At 37.1% G+C, this 15,670-nt stretch overlaps 1 protein-coding gene across 1 annotated transcript in view; it reads left to right on the forward strand.

Annotated features, from left to right (window-relative positions):
• The window catches only part of LOC140163305 (uncharacterized), a 91,294-nt gene that overhangs the window by 38,139 nt on the left and 37,485 nt on the right, over positions 1 to 15,670 (forward strand). Inside the window, exons 28-35 of the mRNA XM_072186703.1 lie at positions 115 to 225; positions 877 to 990; positions 2,016 to 2,126; positions 2,516 to 2,596; positions 2,703 to 2,816; positions 4,156 to 4,266; positions 8,403 to 8,537; positions 14,506 to 14,616. Of these exons, the coding sequence (XP_072042804.1) occupies positions 115 to 225; positions 877 to 990; positions 2,016 to 2,126; positions 2,516 to 2,596; positions 2,703 to 2,816; positions 4,156 to 4,266; positions 8,403 to 8,537; positions 14,506 to 14,616 (888 nt within the window). The remainder of the gene's footprint in view (positions 1 to 114; positions 226 to 876; positions 991 to 2,015; positions 2,127 to 2,515; positions 2,597 to 2,702; positions 2,817 to 4,155; positions 4,267 to 8,402; positions 8,538 to 14,505; positions 14,617 to 15,670) is intronic.

Here is a 15,670-nt window from a genome sequence, read left to right on the forward strand (position 1 = left end):
ATGATCAATATTCAATTATGCAAATGAATTATCGTCACAACAGTATAAATTTTGGATAAAAATTGAAATCTGTTATACAAGGTTAACATACTAATGTTATTCAAATCCATGTAGGTTCATGTAAAAACGACAGTTACTTCCGGTGTGATAACATACGGTGTATTGCTCCTGACCTGGTATGCAATGAGATTGACGATTGTGGAGATAAATCAGATGAGAGAAATTGCAAGTGCTAATCTATACTTAAATATTATGAAAAAAAAGTGCTTATTATCAAACGGCACCGATGCCGTTATTGCTGTATACAGAAGAAAAGTCAAAGTGTGGCTGATATCAGTAAACAAAAAAAAACACTGCTTATTTAAAAAAAATAATATAGTGTAAAATTTACATGCTTCTCTTATATGTTAAGTTCCAGCAATGGTTAAATACTTTATTATATTTGTATATTCTTAAATTCAATGAGAAAGGGTTAAGACGGACATTGGTTGTCGATACTGTATTTCTTCCTTTTTGTGACAATAGGAAAAGAAAGCAAGCAACCCCTATACGTTAACGGTTCAAAAGTCCTTAACATTATGATTGCATGCGACTCCTAAAACTATTTTTGTATTATTATTTATAATCATCATGAGTAGCAGAGTTAACATTAATCGGTTTTTTTTTTTTCTTTATAGCTTCTCCGTTGAATTAAATACAATGATGAAAAATGAGGGTTTTTTAAAACTTTTTTCATTCAAAATGTATTCGAACATAATTAAGAAATAGTACACATGTAAAGCAAACGTTTAAAGTACTAACGTGTGCTCTATATAATTTTCACTCATCTACAAACTGTAAGAAAAAGTCTAAAAACATATTCAATTATTTTTCTAGGTACATGCATTGCAGGCCAGTTTGCCTGTTCAGATGAGGGACCATGCATTGCAGAAGGATTCGTTTGTGACGATTTTGTAGATTGCACAGAAACAATTAACGATGAAAAATATTGTGAGTCAAAGTTTTGTTCCCAGAATGATTACTAATACTATTAGTAATATTTCATAACGACTATTCAGCATCGAAGTGGTTACGTAATTCTCTTGGTTACCGGATCACGCTACTTTGGTATGCCTTCGAGTGCCATATACTTTATGTGGTGATCATTTCGATCGTGGTTCATTACTCTAGCGCGTGATCCCGTTGACATAGTAACATTACGTAACTTCGATACTGAATTCAGACCGTTTAAAATCCAGAATATTATGAATACAGAATGAATTTAAACGTTTCTTTATTTAGACATGATTTAGGTTATTCTTGCATTAAATCTGGGACAAGAAATGAAATAGTAACATTTGCTCAAAATCTATATTTCCCGCAATTACAAAATGTTTAGTAGAACATGTTTAAATGTCGTGTTATATATAAATGGGATATAAATGGTATATACCGCTTAATATATTTCAAAATATATTTGAATACTTGCAGGAAAGCATTTTAAATATGTTTTGCTAAAATATTTCCTCAACAATATTTTACAATACATTTTGACAACAAGCGTAAATTATTCTTGTCAGCGTGTAAAATATAGCCAAACAGTAACCGCAGGAAAGGTTGCTCCTAAAATAAATGTAACCTGTCCTAATCTGTCCATATAATTATTTTATAACTAACTTTTTCCTCGGTTGCCATCTATCTGATCAGTGGTGTGCCGGGTATAATTTCCAGTGTGGGCAAACGTGCAAAATCGTTCAGCTGTTCCAAAATGTATTAACAATTACATTTACGATTTTTTCCGGTATTTCAGTGGTCGGTACATCACAACTATATATAAGTGTCAACATTTCAGAGCGTCCGTCGAACGGGCTGGTTGTGAACATAGCACGTCCGATGAAACATAAGTACTCCCTCTAGGACGCGTGAACGGGCATTATTTGACACACTGTTTGTTGTATTGGGTTTTTTATCATATGAAATGTTTAATAAACCAAAAAAATACGTTATTGCGTGTCTTTCTGCTCCAACCCCTTCAGGTCCATGCCCAAATGAAGACCATTTTCGATGTGCTAATTTACGGTGTATTCCTCCTCAACACGTGTGTAATGGGAGAGATAACTGCAAAGATATGTCCGATGAGATAGATTGTAAGATATTCTTATAACATCATGGGCTCTTCATTTTAATTATTATTATTATTATTATTGTTATTATTATTATTATTATTATTATTATTATTATTATTGTTATTATTATTATTATTATTATTATTATTATTATTATTATTATTATTATTATTATTATTATTATTATTATTATTATTATTATTATTATTATCATCATCATCATCATCATCATCATCATCATCATCATCATCATCATCATCATCATCATCATCATCATCATCATCATCATCATTATTATTATTATTATTATTATTAACATTTCATACAAAATAATTGCATTTTAAAGATTGCTTAACCATGATAACACGAATGGCTTACTAGTTGAACCTTTTTTGTTTTTAATTATTTAGGTCCAACAACAACAATGACTGCAACCACGGGATTACCCACTACTGTCTCAGCTACTACAGCTTTTCCCCTGACAACAGCAGGTAGTCCTTTTAAACAATAATAATAATACGTATAATTGTTTTCACTGATATTTAAATATAAATAATAAAATGTATGTTTTATTTAATATCATCCCTTTCTTTTCAGGTCCTTGTGATACAGATTACTTTGCCTGTTCACGTGATGGACCATGTATTGAGATCGGATTTATCTGCGATTCATTTATAGATTGCTCTGAAACAAGAAAAGACGAATTAAATTGTGAGTTCAATATGTTATTGCCAAAATAATGACTGTTTTTTTTTTGTGTGTGGGTGTGTGTCTTTTTAGGAAGAATGGCTGAACTTCACAAACTCACAGAATAATTAGACCCATTCAGAAATAAGTAACAATACCTTCCTGATTCAAAGGTGGATCCAATGGAAATTGGGATATGGGGATGTTCAGGAAGTGAAAATATTGTCGCGCTCTCAACAATAATTCAAATTTCATTGGTTATCAAAATATGAACATAAATCATATTGTCTTTTATTATTATGATTTTTATGATTCATGTTCATATTTTGATTAATTGTATCTGGACATCTAATTTTGCAATTAAAGTCTTTTCTTTATGCCACATTTATAATGTGGGTTTATTTCATGATGTCCTTTTCATATACCGATATTTTCTAGCGGTACAACCCCATACAAATCCTGACCCCTCCCTAAATATCGTTTAATATGTTCAGTTGCGTCGGTATTTTACATGATTTACCTGAAAGAACTGTAAATATGAAAACGTTAATTTGTTGAGTGTTCTTTTGGCCTAATCAACTTAACATTATCAAATGCGTTAAGTATTTGAACAGTAACACAGCGTTTACAAAATTTTGAATTTGTATGACCATTTCATTCTTGAAATATAGCAATTTCACAAAAATACTTCTATCACCAGTTCCAATTTAGCGATTAGGATTAGGCTATTCGCTACTTGCACGGTTCCGCCATTATGCACTATGTGCGGGAGAGCCTCGAACTGGCAGCATACATGAATGGGAATTGAACTAGTCATAACGTTCTGTGTAAGGTTACATAATTCTTCCTTTCATGTATGCTGCCAGTTCGAGGCTCTCCCGCACATAGTGCATAATGGCGGAACCGTGCAAGTAGCGAATTATGTCATTTGACAAAACATAAGCATTTTTTATCCCCAAAACTTAGTGCTGCATTTTGTTGGAATCGTAATTAGCCGATTGCCATTCTTTGTTGCTATAAGCAATGTTAAACAATAATGGCGGGAGCACGTGTGGCTGAGTGGATAAGGCGCCCGACTCATAATCCACAGGTTGCGAGTTCGAGCCCCGCTCCTGCAAACGTGTTGTGTCCTTGGGCAAGGCACTTTATCCTCATTGCCTACTGGGGGATGGGGTTGGGTTGGATTGGATGTTTGTATAGTTGTTTGTTTCAATGTTGCAATATTGGCGCTGATTAAGCTGATGCCTGCAAATTGCATTGCGTCTGTTTAGTTGTGTTTAATGTACAATTCTAGCAATTTGACCTGCGGGTCACCATTAGAGTTTGAAATAAAACCTTCCTTAATTGTTTCTAAACTATATAGGTCCGTGTCCGAACGAAGACGATTTCCGGTGTGCTAACACACGGTGTATCAATCCTGACCTGATATGTGACGGGAACAATGATTGCGGCGATAACTCCGATGAGGCAAATTGTAAGATCGTGTTTTATGATTTAAATCGCATAATGATAATATATTTCATTTTCAAAATTAGAATAAAGATGTTGCTAAAATATATCCAAACTTCTTAAATTCAATGACGTCAACAACTATGATTTCATCAAAATAGTCGACTAGCTAGCCAATGTGATGATTTATAAAATTATACATGACATGAAAAGGTGGGTAATGGTGAATCCAACGGGCGAGGACACAAAACACATCAAGGATCAATAAATGATACTATTAGTTATTAGGTGAAGCGAAGGTATGGTACGGGAAATTATCGTGCACGAAGTGTCATACTGGGTGAACCCAGTATGACACTGAGCGCACGATAATATCCCGTACCATTCCGACGCTGAACCTAATAACGAATTTATCATACCACTAAGTCATTCTAAATAATGAAATAATGACGATTTTATACACTTAATTTGATGCAAAATAAGAAAAACTTTACAAAAATTAGATGACTGTTCCGCGTATTACGTATCGTGTGCATTTTACGCGCCCGGTTGACACGAATTGCCTTTATACGCGTACATCGCCGTATACGCGTATCGTGCTTTCGCATTACGCTGTCACCACAGCATTAGAGAAGGAGGAGAACCGGGACTCCCTATACCGCAACGTACAATCGCGCCGTCAGCTATGGGGAGAAAATTGGGGGTATTTAGGTCCTTGCCGACGGTGCGCGGAGACGAACGAAAACAATTCTGCGTCTCATCTGAAGCGTCTTGGTGGTCGCGTACAGGTCGCATAAAGTGCGTCTCTCAAACGCGCCCATCATCCGTGGCGCGCTTGCATGAAAACGAATGCCTCGAGCGCATTCCGAGGGAAACCGAATACCCCCAATTTTTGCTCCATGCCTGTTTCAAGATGGCGGTCGAGTCCTGGTTCTCTGGTTTTAATTCTGTGGCTGTCACTGACTAGATATAAAGCGTAAATACGCACTCACTGACTAGATACCACAGAATTAAAACCAGAGAACCAGGACTCGACCGCCATCGTGATATAGGCATGGAGCAAAAATTGGGGGTAGTCATGCAAGTGCGACATGGATGATGGGCGCATTTGAGAGACGCACTTGATGCGACCTGGACGCGAGTACCAAGACGCTTCAGATGAGACGCATAATTTTTTTCGAACGTCTCCGCGCACAGGACCCGAATACCTCCAATTTTCTCCCCATAGCGGACGGCTTGATTGTTCGTGGCGGTATATGGAGTCCAGGTTCTCCTTCTCTAATTCTGTGCTAGATACGAAAATATATCCGGTTAGCGGTGTTCTTTGATGTTTCCCTTAGTGGTATGATAAAAGAGGATACCTTGAATATAGAACAACTGAAAAGAAAGAGAGCAAGGTATACCAACTTGATGTGGGGAAACAAAATACAGACTAGACGGTATGCAGAATGGGACAAAAAACAACAAATGTAGGCATAAAAGTAGGTAAAGTTCGAAAGCCAAAAATTACCAATTCCAAGGCCCATAGAAGTGTTAAACCTGCAAAACAACAGGGATCAATAAGAATACAAAAGTGCACTGGAACAAGTGATGAAAATCACTATGCACATAAGCAGACATAGAGAATCAAACAACCAATGTAGGTACAGGCAAAATTCGTTGGCCAAAAATTGCCAAAAAGTGAACAAGTGATGAAAATCACTGTACACATATAAGCAGATCAAACTGACAACAACAAAAAACGTTTCTTCAGGGACAGACAACAAAATATAAAATTAAACATCGAAAACTATATGCTGTAGTTTAAAAACAAATTCAAGTCAAAAACTTAATTACATGTCGAATACTTCGACTATATTTAGACTTTGATAAGACCAAGAATTTTGACATTGATAAGAATATATCTATACTAAATAACGAACTATCAAATGTAAGCACCAAACTTTCTGTAAATACTATTAAACTACAAAGTTTTGAATTGAATCTTTTACTGAAACTTACTTTTACAACTTTCTAAGTTGCGTTTGATACCGTCAGACTTCATAAGGCAACAGAGCTGCTGGGCTTGTCATGTAAAACTAATTACATAACTAGGGGGACCCTTAGGGACCGATCGTTATTTACGGCAGGGGGGGGGATGGGTGTTTTGGCAAAAATATCGACAAACAATTTTGCGTTCCCCCCTCGCGTCCGCTCAAAATTTTCGCGTTCCCCCTTGTTTTCCCAATTTCCTCCATTTAAAATTTAACAATCCCCCCTCCTGGTTCAACTAAAAATTTCAGGTTCCCCCCTCAAGACCACAAAAAAATTTCGTGTTCCCCCCTAAATTTACCCATTCCCCCCCCTGCCATAAATAACGATCGCTCCCTTAGAATGACTTTGACTCAGATGACTATACAGTAGATGGAAACATATAAAATTTATATTATTTTAAATGGCAATTTTAAGAGACAAATGAAGGGGAATAATCAGAAATAATTAGGGTGATTATGTATTAGTGATGCTTGAACCATCTTTGTATTTTGTTCTCAAAAGTATCCTGTTAAGCAACTACCATGCTCATTGGAGAATCTCTTTTTAAAACGCTTCGATAACCATTAGGCCGTATAAAATTAATGTTTTGGTTCTCGTCCCCTCCCTCCTCAATTTCTGGGATTTGTCCGATTTTTATTTTTTTTTATAGATTTTTCAATTATTTTAGACTTTGGAATGATTTATGAATTTTTCATACATATAAATAAGTTTATTAGAGAACAAGGACCACTTCCATGTCTTTTTGGGGTACTCTAGGGTGTTTATACCTCAGAATCTCACATTTGAAAAAAAAAAGAAGTGCCTCATCGTTTCCTCGAGCACTGTTGGAAAAGACCGAAAACTACAGACAATGCTGATTTTACACCTCCCTCCCTCATCAATACATGAAAATCCTCTGGACGAGAACCAAAATATTAATTTTATACGGCCTTAGCTATGATAGATATGACACACGAAACATAATAAACTAGTTCACCCGTACCTATGAGAGTAACTGGTTAACGTTATAGGATTTTTACCACTTTTAAGCCCGATTGGGCATACTCTAACATTTTACCCATTGTGTCCTTTGACCTCAAGTGACCTCGGTTTGATTTTGTTCATGCTCCCGTGATATGAAGAATTACTTTGACTAAGTTTAAGTTAATCGGGCGAAGTTCAAAAATTAGCCCCTGGATGACCTTCGACCTCGGATGACCTTGATTATTTTTTTACATGTTTCCCTCATATGTAGGAATCAAGTTTAAGCCTAATCGGACGAAGTTTTAAATTTGAACCCTCCGTGATGACCTTTGACCTTGGTTGACCTCAATTTCATTTCGCACATATAGTTTGAGCAAGATCAGACAAAGTTTGAAATCTACGACCTTTGACCTTGACCCCTATGACCTTTAAAACCAGCTTTTCCCAATACCATATCTGAAACATCGGATTGATACGTCGAAGCGCGGCGAAACACAAAGCCAGCCAGACAGACATGAAGACACCCCCCACACACACACTTCGCTGATTATTTTAGTAGTAGGCCTATAGATGATATTATAATCTAACAAGAAATATGAAAGTATTTACTGATCATTCAAACAAGGCAATCGGCCCACAGTTATGGAACTCCCTTGACCATGTTAACCACAAACTTGAAGTAGCAAATTCAATGAAACACTTTCAAAATAAATATAAATTGCATCTATTCTCATTTTTAAATAATTCTTGGAGTCCCGTTTTTGTTCTTGTGTGCATGACTCACACAGCATGAGAGGTTTATAATAATCTGTTGTTTTTGTGTGTTTCAAATAATTCTCTATGGGGATAAGAAATGCTTTTGACCAACTCCTCAGTGATAAGTTTGGATGTGTAATTTCAATGTATTTTGCTTGATTTTGTATAATGGAATTAAAGATTCAGTTAAGTTCAATTCGAAAAACATATATATTTAGTTCTTCGTCACGTCCAAACCCTCGGGTCCTGTAAATAATCATTAAATGTAAATTAAAAAATTTGGTTGAGGTAAGATAAACAGGTAAAGGAATGAATACAGGTTAATGTTTAGAAAGTAAATTAGTAGATCTTAATAATTATCACATTAAAAGTAATGGTATTGACATATAAACGCTATTTATGCAATAGGTCCAACCACACCTTCAACGGATGTATGCGATGCAGGTTACTTTGCCTGTTCACCTGAAGGACCATGCATTGAAGAAAGACAAAGGTGTGATGCTAAAATAGACTGTGAATACACGATGAAGGATGAAATTAACTGTGAGTATTTTTTCCCTTTGAATTGTCCTGATATTGCCGGTAAACATTGGCTAATTCGCAGATTCTGACATACAAAAACATTCATTACATTTTTATAATCTAATGTTTTTTTGTTTCTTTCGAAACGAACCAGGCATCACGTGGTACGTGTTCTTTGGGTATTATGTAGAATATAATGTGTTGTCGTTGTCGTTACCATTTATGTTATAACCATTATCTAAAAAAAGAATCACTTTATACACTGCATGTGGCTAGAAATTAAAACGAGGAATATTCTGTTATGCGTATTTGACTATCAGTATGATAAATGACATAAAAAGTGATATTATAAATAGAAGTGGTGGACAGTGTCATCGCCCCAATATCTTCATGGCAGAAATCGCAATGATGGTAGATCGAATCCACGACCTTTTTTGAGACGCATAATGGGCCGGGGACATCCGACAAAGGCTATTGACAATAGTCCGGTGATTGACCTCTGTAGATCTCAGTCAGTCTGGTACGTCATCTGCATTAGACTGCTCAAACAGTAGCATACATTGCGCTTGTAACGTGATATGTTTCGTTACCCCGATTGTTGTCATTTTTTTCTGTTCTGCACATATAAAATCTGACTTTTTGTCAGTTTTTGAGTTCAAAACGCACGGTTGTTTGTCAATAAGCTCGCTAACGACTATCATGTTCTTTCAACACCACACCACTCTTCGTCATACGTAAATTCTCCCAGCCACATTTCCCTAACATAATAAAAAAATTGTGAAATTACAAAAAAAAGGAAATTTAGTTCGGCAGAGGTGGGGCTCGAACCCACCCTGCACTGCGCCGCTATCATGTATACAGTATCGACATATTACCAGCGCCTTTTAGAAATACTTGGTGAACCGTGTCCACTGTTGTATTTCAACAAATTATATTCAAGTGCAAGCCTTAAAATCGGCTTCTTTAGAAAGCAAAAATTATGGGAGATATTCATCATTTTCTACCCCGGCATTTGTTTACCCCGGCAAAGATTTATCGTCTGAATATCAAATCGTGCATAGCACATACACGTGTATCAATCCCGAGTATTGATTTTAGTTTCCCTGCTGTACAATGTAATAATTTACCAGGCGATGTCGGTGTGCGGTGCCCTCTGCTGTTAAGGGTAGACGAGGTATTGTTGGTCGAAGCAACCTAAAAATCGATTTTTATTATGTAGATCAATATATTATTGAAAATTTTAATTTTAATGTTAAAACACCATGTTTTGCAAAAGTTCATTCTACAAATCGCATACTTTGCAAACTTTTGCAAAAGTTCATTCTACAAATCGCATACTTTGCAAACTTGCTTAATTTATTGTTGTTAATGAGTTATGTACGTTTTACAAAAGTGTTGTTGTTTCAGCCTTCTTTACAACGTAACTCAAGAACCGCAGCACCTATAAAAGTATATCTGTGATATTTTAATTCTTCTACACGCTCGTTATGAATTGAGCAATGCAGTTTTGCCAAAGCTCACTACCATTCGTAAGATGCTGTGAACTACCAAATCACAACAGTTTAAAATAATTAATAACCTTAAGGCAGACACGAAGTGTAATATAACATAACATACTATGGGTGTTTCAGTGTGTCATCAAGAAGTGGTGTTGCAACAACAACACCACCAACACCCCCACCCCCATATCCTCGGTCTTGAATTTACTTAAAATAGGTTTTTGCACAATGTGTTCAAATACATTTTGTCTGACAGTTGTGTAAAATATTAGAGGCCACTCAAACAAATCCCTTCGTCAACTTTGTAACATACCGCAATATGGTAACATTTGCTAAGGAGTTCAAAATGCAGCTTGTTAAGGGATGGGGTATGAACGTGTGGACAGTATTTATCAGGTTACTCAACTTATTCAACCAAATACCATATTTCCTAGCTACAACCTGATCCCACGCAACTATCACCGTTTTACTAGAGCCAGGTTTCAATACTATGCTAACTCCTCAGCCTCGTTTCAGCTATTGCTTGATGGCGATGTGGAACTGAACCCTGGACCCCAAAACATTTGTTCAAATTGTAGTGGAACTGTCCGAATTAATCAAATGCTACTTTCTTGTGCAACATGCTCCAAACCTATTCATCTGAAATGTTCCGGACTATCATCATATGCTTTACGGCACCGTGACTCATATTTTTATGACGTTCAATGTCAGCCCTGTGTCACAATGAACATCCCTTTTGCCAATGACTCTCTTTGCTCTATCAACTGTGATACGGATGCACCCACCGACAATAGTGATGCGTCTACTACCATCAATGATAGCATAGCCCTTAACAACCATCGGACCAATTTTGGGACATCATTTCTCCTCCTCAATGCTGGCAGCATCACCAAAAAGCTTGATGAATTGTTTTCAACAATGGACTCTCTTGAACCTACTCCACTTATAACTGGAATAACTGAAACTTGGTTAAATCAAAATGTTATGGACACTGAACTTTGTAATAATTCTGATTATTGTGTTTTTAGAAATGATCGTAGTTGTAAGCGTGGGGTGGTGTTTGCCTTATTATTCACAAGTCGCTAGACCCATCTCCTTGCCCTCAGCTTAGCACTACCTCTTGTGAGATCCTATGGGTGAAATGCAGATCTATAAATTCAAACCTTATGGTTGGTATTTATTACCGCCCTCCTTATCGCCATACACATACTCTTCCCCAACTGAGTATCAGTCTATCCATGTGTAACCAACTGTGTCCTCCAGGAACCAAAATGGTTCTTATGGGGGATTTTAATGTTAATTTATTGGACAAATCCCATTATTTGTTTGACGAGCTTGCCGACTTGAAAGCTAGTTTCAACCTTGATCAACTTGTCTGTCAACCAACATGGCTTGGACATGGTAAACCTTCCATTCTTGATCATATTTATTGTAATGATGATACTCAAATTAGTGAGCTTCAATATCTGCCTCCTATTGGGTCCTGCCACCATGTCATATTACATTTTAGTGCTAACTTCAAGCCAAACAGCTCCAAACCTATTCCCCGGTCAGTATGGAAATATTCTGATGCGGACTGGGAGAAAGCTAACTCATTGTTGTCTTCATTTCAGTTAGATCATAACTTAGACATTGAAAGTGCCTGGATATGTTTTCATGACTTTTTTATGCAAACTATGACTGAGTGTATCCCCCAGAAAACTATTCGTTGTAAAACCAAAAATCCACCTTGGCTAACTGGTGACCTCCGTAAGTTAATTAGAAAGAAACATCAATTGTTCAAGAAATGGAAATCCACTAAGCGGGAAGATATCTATTTAAAGTACAAGTACCATAGAAATAGATTGTCTAACCTGCTTAAGCGAGCTAAACATTCCTATCTTGCTTCCCTTGCTGATGGCGATTCTCCCAGTAAGCGTTTTTGGGGATATGTGAAGTCCTTATCTGGTCGCCCATCCATTCCTGATACCATGCAATACAATGACGTTATTGCTGATAATCCCCAAGACATTGCCAATCTTTTCAGTCAATTTTTTGCTGAATTTTTTAATCCCGACGACGTCGATATTTCTCAAACTCCATCCAGTATTTACCATCCTCCAGGGAATCTTTCCAGTGTAGTTTGTACAGTTGAGGACGTATTTGATCTCATCCTTCTCCGGAAATCTTCCTCTGCTGCTGGTATTGATGGTATCTCGGGGGCCATGCTTAAAGGTACCGCCATCACCGTCTCCCCAATTCTGACCTATATTTTCAATCTTTCCTTGTCTTCTGGCAGGGTCCCTCTGCTTGGAAAATTTGCCGTGTCATTCCTATTTTCAAATCTGGGGACAAAAGTCCATTACAAACTACCGTCCCATCTCTCTCCAGCCCATCATTTCCAAGATTTTAGAGAAAGTTATTCATAAACATATTCTCTCCCACCTTCAAGAATTCAATCTGCTCACTGAGAGGCAATTTGGATTCCTTCCAAATTCATCTACCACAGATGCCCTTCTTACAGCCATCTTAGACTGACACAATGCCATTGAAGCCCGCAAAGATGTCGTGGTTGCCCTTTTCGATCTGGCGAAAGCCTTCGATAAAGTGCCACACAGACTTTTGCTTCAAAAACTTAGTGCTTTTGGCATATCTGGTCAACTGCTGTCATGGGTTAATTCTTACCTTACAGACAGGTACCAGTGTGTTGCCGTCCATGGGTGTTCCTCTCGTCTTGTTCCCGTTGTTTATGGGGTTCCCCAGGGGTCTGTCCTGGGGCCCCTTCTTTTCTTGCTATTTATCAACAACATATCTCTCATCCCATTTTCTGCAGGTAGCAAATTAGTTCTAAATGCGGATGACACAACTTTGTACAAGCCAATCAACAACCACCAGGACTTAGCCGACTTTCAAGAGGACATCACCAAAATCTCCGTTTGGTTTTCTTGCAATCTACTTCAAGCCAATGCTAAGAAAACCAAAACCATGATTATCTCCACCAAAATCAACCCCTACCCGGACCTTCTTTTAAAACTTAACAACCAACCCATTGATAGAGTGACAGACATCACCTTCCTTGGCATTCACATTTCTAGTAAATTAAATTGGAACATTCACATTGATGTCCTTTGTAAGAAGGCTCGTCGGATGATTGGCATGATACATAGGAACTTCCACCTTGCTCCTCAACATCTTCGTCGCACCTTGTACATTTCTCTGGTCCGTCCAGCTCTTGAGTACAGCAGCTCAACCTGGCACCCACTCACCAAAACCCAAACCAACCGTCTGGAATCTGTTCAGAGGTTTGCCTGCCAGGTCATATTACAATCTTGGGACCTGGATCATGACAGCCTCCTTTCCCAAACTAACCTCCCCTCTCTTGAGGCCCGTCGCGACTCCTTTACGGTGCGCCATGTGTTCAAAATTCTTGCCGGCCTTTCATCTGCTCCTAATGTATTCATTCCTCATTCGCGTTCCAACTCAAGATGTAACCATTCCCGAGCTCTCTACCCACCTTTCAGCCGCCTCACACTTTGTCAAAGAAGTTTCTTCCACCTTGGTCCTATGTTATGGAATGCACTGCCAGAAAATGTTGTCTGTTGTCCCACCTTGTCCGCTTTGACTGGCTGCAGTTAAAACCCTCCAATAGTTGTCTTTTTTATCTTGTTTTTGCTTTTCAGTTTATTTTTGTTCGCTTTATATGTAGGGCTTCCCTTTAATTTAGTGCTCTTTGAGCACTATTGGGTATTGCCTGTGCTTTTTGCCAAATGTTATAAATTATTGTGGGACATTAGAGCACATCAGACATATCGAATCGCATTCTGATTACGAAGAATGTCCTTCTGATATCAAATAATTTTGATTTTTTGAAATTCGCAATGTAATACACATTTTATGGCAAATGATTAAAAATTGACATTTTTGATATTTAACAGGACTCAAAGTAAACTTTATAAATCTGATGATTTATACTTAAAGTGTATGTAGGTGGGATGAAAAGCCGACGTTCAATTAAAAAATTTGACCTTTCGTATTGAAGATATGAATTTTTTTCCCAAATCACCAAAATTTTCAATTGATCGTCGGCTTTTCCTCCCAGCTACATATACTTTAAGAATATGTCATTAGATTTATAAAATTTATATTTATGTTATATATCAAAAATGTGAAAAATATCAAATTTTAATAATAATTTGTCATGAAATTTGTATTATATCGTGAATTTCAAAAAATTATTTGATATCAGACAGACATTCTTCGAATTCAGAATGCAATTCGATATGTCTGATGTGCTCTCATGTCCCACAAAAAATACTGTCGAAACGCTCAAAACGCTTATTCCAGATCCCTTAAATAATACGAATATTATAGTAATAGCCATACTGTAAAGAATATTTTGCTGTTCAATTTTAAAAGGGGACAGAGTGAACTCTGCCATTTTGGGGGAAAATATCTATTATTATGGAAAAGTTATGATATTGCTATGATACATTTCATTTGAAACCACACAGGTACATGTCCAAGGGAAGGCGACTGGCGGTGTGCTAATACTCGGTGTATTCCTCCTGAGCTAATTTGTAATGGGGAAAATAACTGCAAGGACAACTCCGACGAAGCAAATTGTAAGATGATTGTATATCTTCTATGTTTAACATAATGGTTAAATAATGCAGATACCCACACCCTCAAGGCTGCCATATTTTCGATCCTCTCCTCAACTTCTTCCTACTTTAAGAGCCAAATAATTGTGCTTTATTAAATGTGTCACTAAGTACCATTCCTCTCTTCGTATTATCTCGTATCTTCTGATCTGCGTTCATAGTTAGGGTTCATTTTCATGCCTAAACACAATGCCTATCACCGATATATATAAAAGGGGACAAATCTAAACCCTCAAATTATCGGTCAGTCAATCTGATATCAGTATGTAGCAAAGTATTTGAACACATACTTCATACAAACATAATGAATCATTTGGACACATACAGTATACTTTGCAAACAACAACATGGATTCCATTAAAGGATATTCATGCGAGACACAACTGAGCTCAGCCATACATGACATAGCTATGGAACTCGATAACATAAATCAAGTCGACCTGATAGTGATGGACTTCCAAAAAGCATTTGATAAGGTGCCACACAGGAGAATGCTTTTAAAGCATTGGAGGTATGGAATCAGAGACAAAATCCATAAATGGATTGAATCGTTTCTCACGCAAAGAAAACAACGGACCACTAGATGTTTTACTTTTCATTAATGACCTACCAGAGGGCATTGAAAGCAATGTTCGTCTATTTGCTGACGATTGTAATTTGTACACCAAGATTGCTGGGCCTGAGGACGCTAGCAGGTTACAGAGGGATTTGGACGCGTTAACAACCTGGCAGAATACATGGCAAATGGATTTCAATGCTCGAAAATGTTTCATCATGCGTTTCACACACGCCAGATCACCTCATATATTTTCTTACACACTAAACAACACAGTTCTTCAAGAAAAAACCAACTCAAACCAACTTTGGGGTAGACCTCAGCCACAAATTAACTTGGAACTCACACATAGATAAAATTTCAGCTATTAAAAGCAAACAGAGATCTTGGGTTTTTAAGAAGGAACCTATATTCGTGCCCCAGGCACATTAAGGACATGTGTTACAAAATACTTGTCCT

This window comes from Amphiura filiformis, chromosome 10 (genome assembly GCF_039555335.1).
Source record: "Amphiura filiformis chromosome 10, Afil_fr2py, whole genome shotgun sequence".
Classification (NCBI taxonomy): Eukaryota; Metazoa; Echinodermata; class Ophiuroidea; order Amphilepidida; family Amphiuridae; genus Amphiura; species Amphiura filiformis.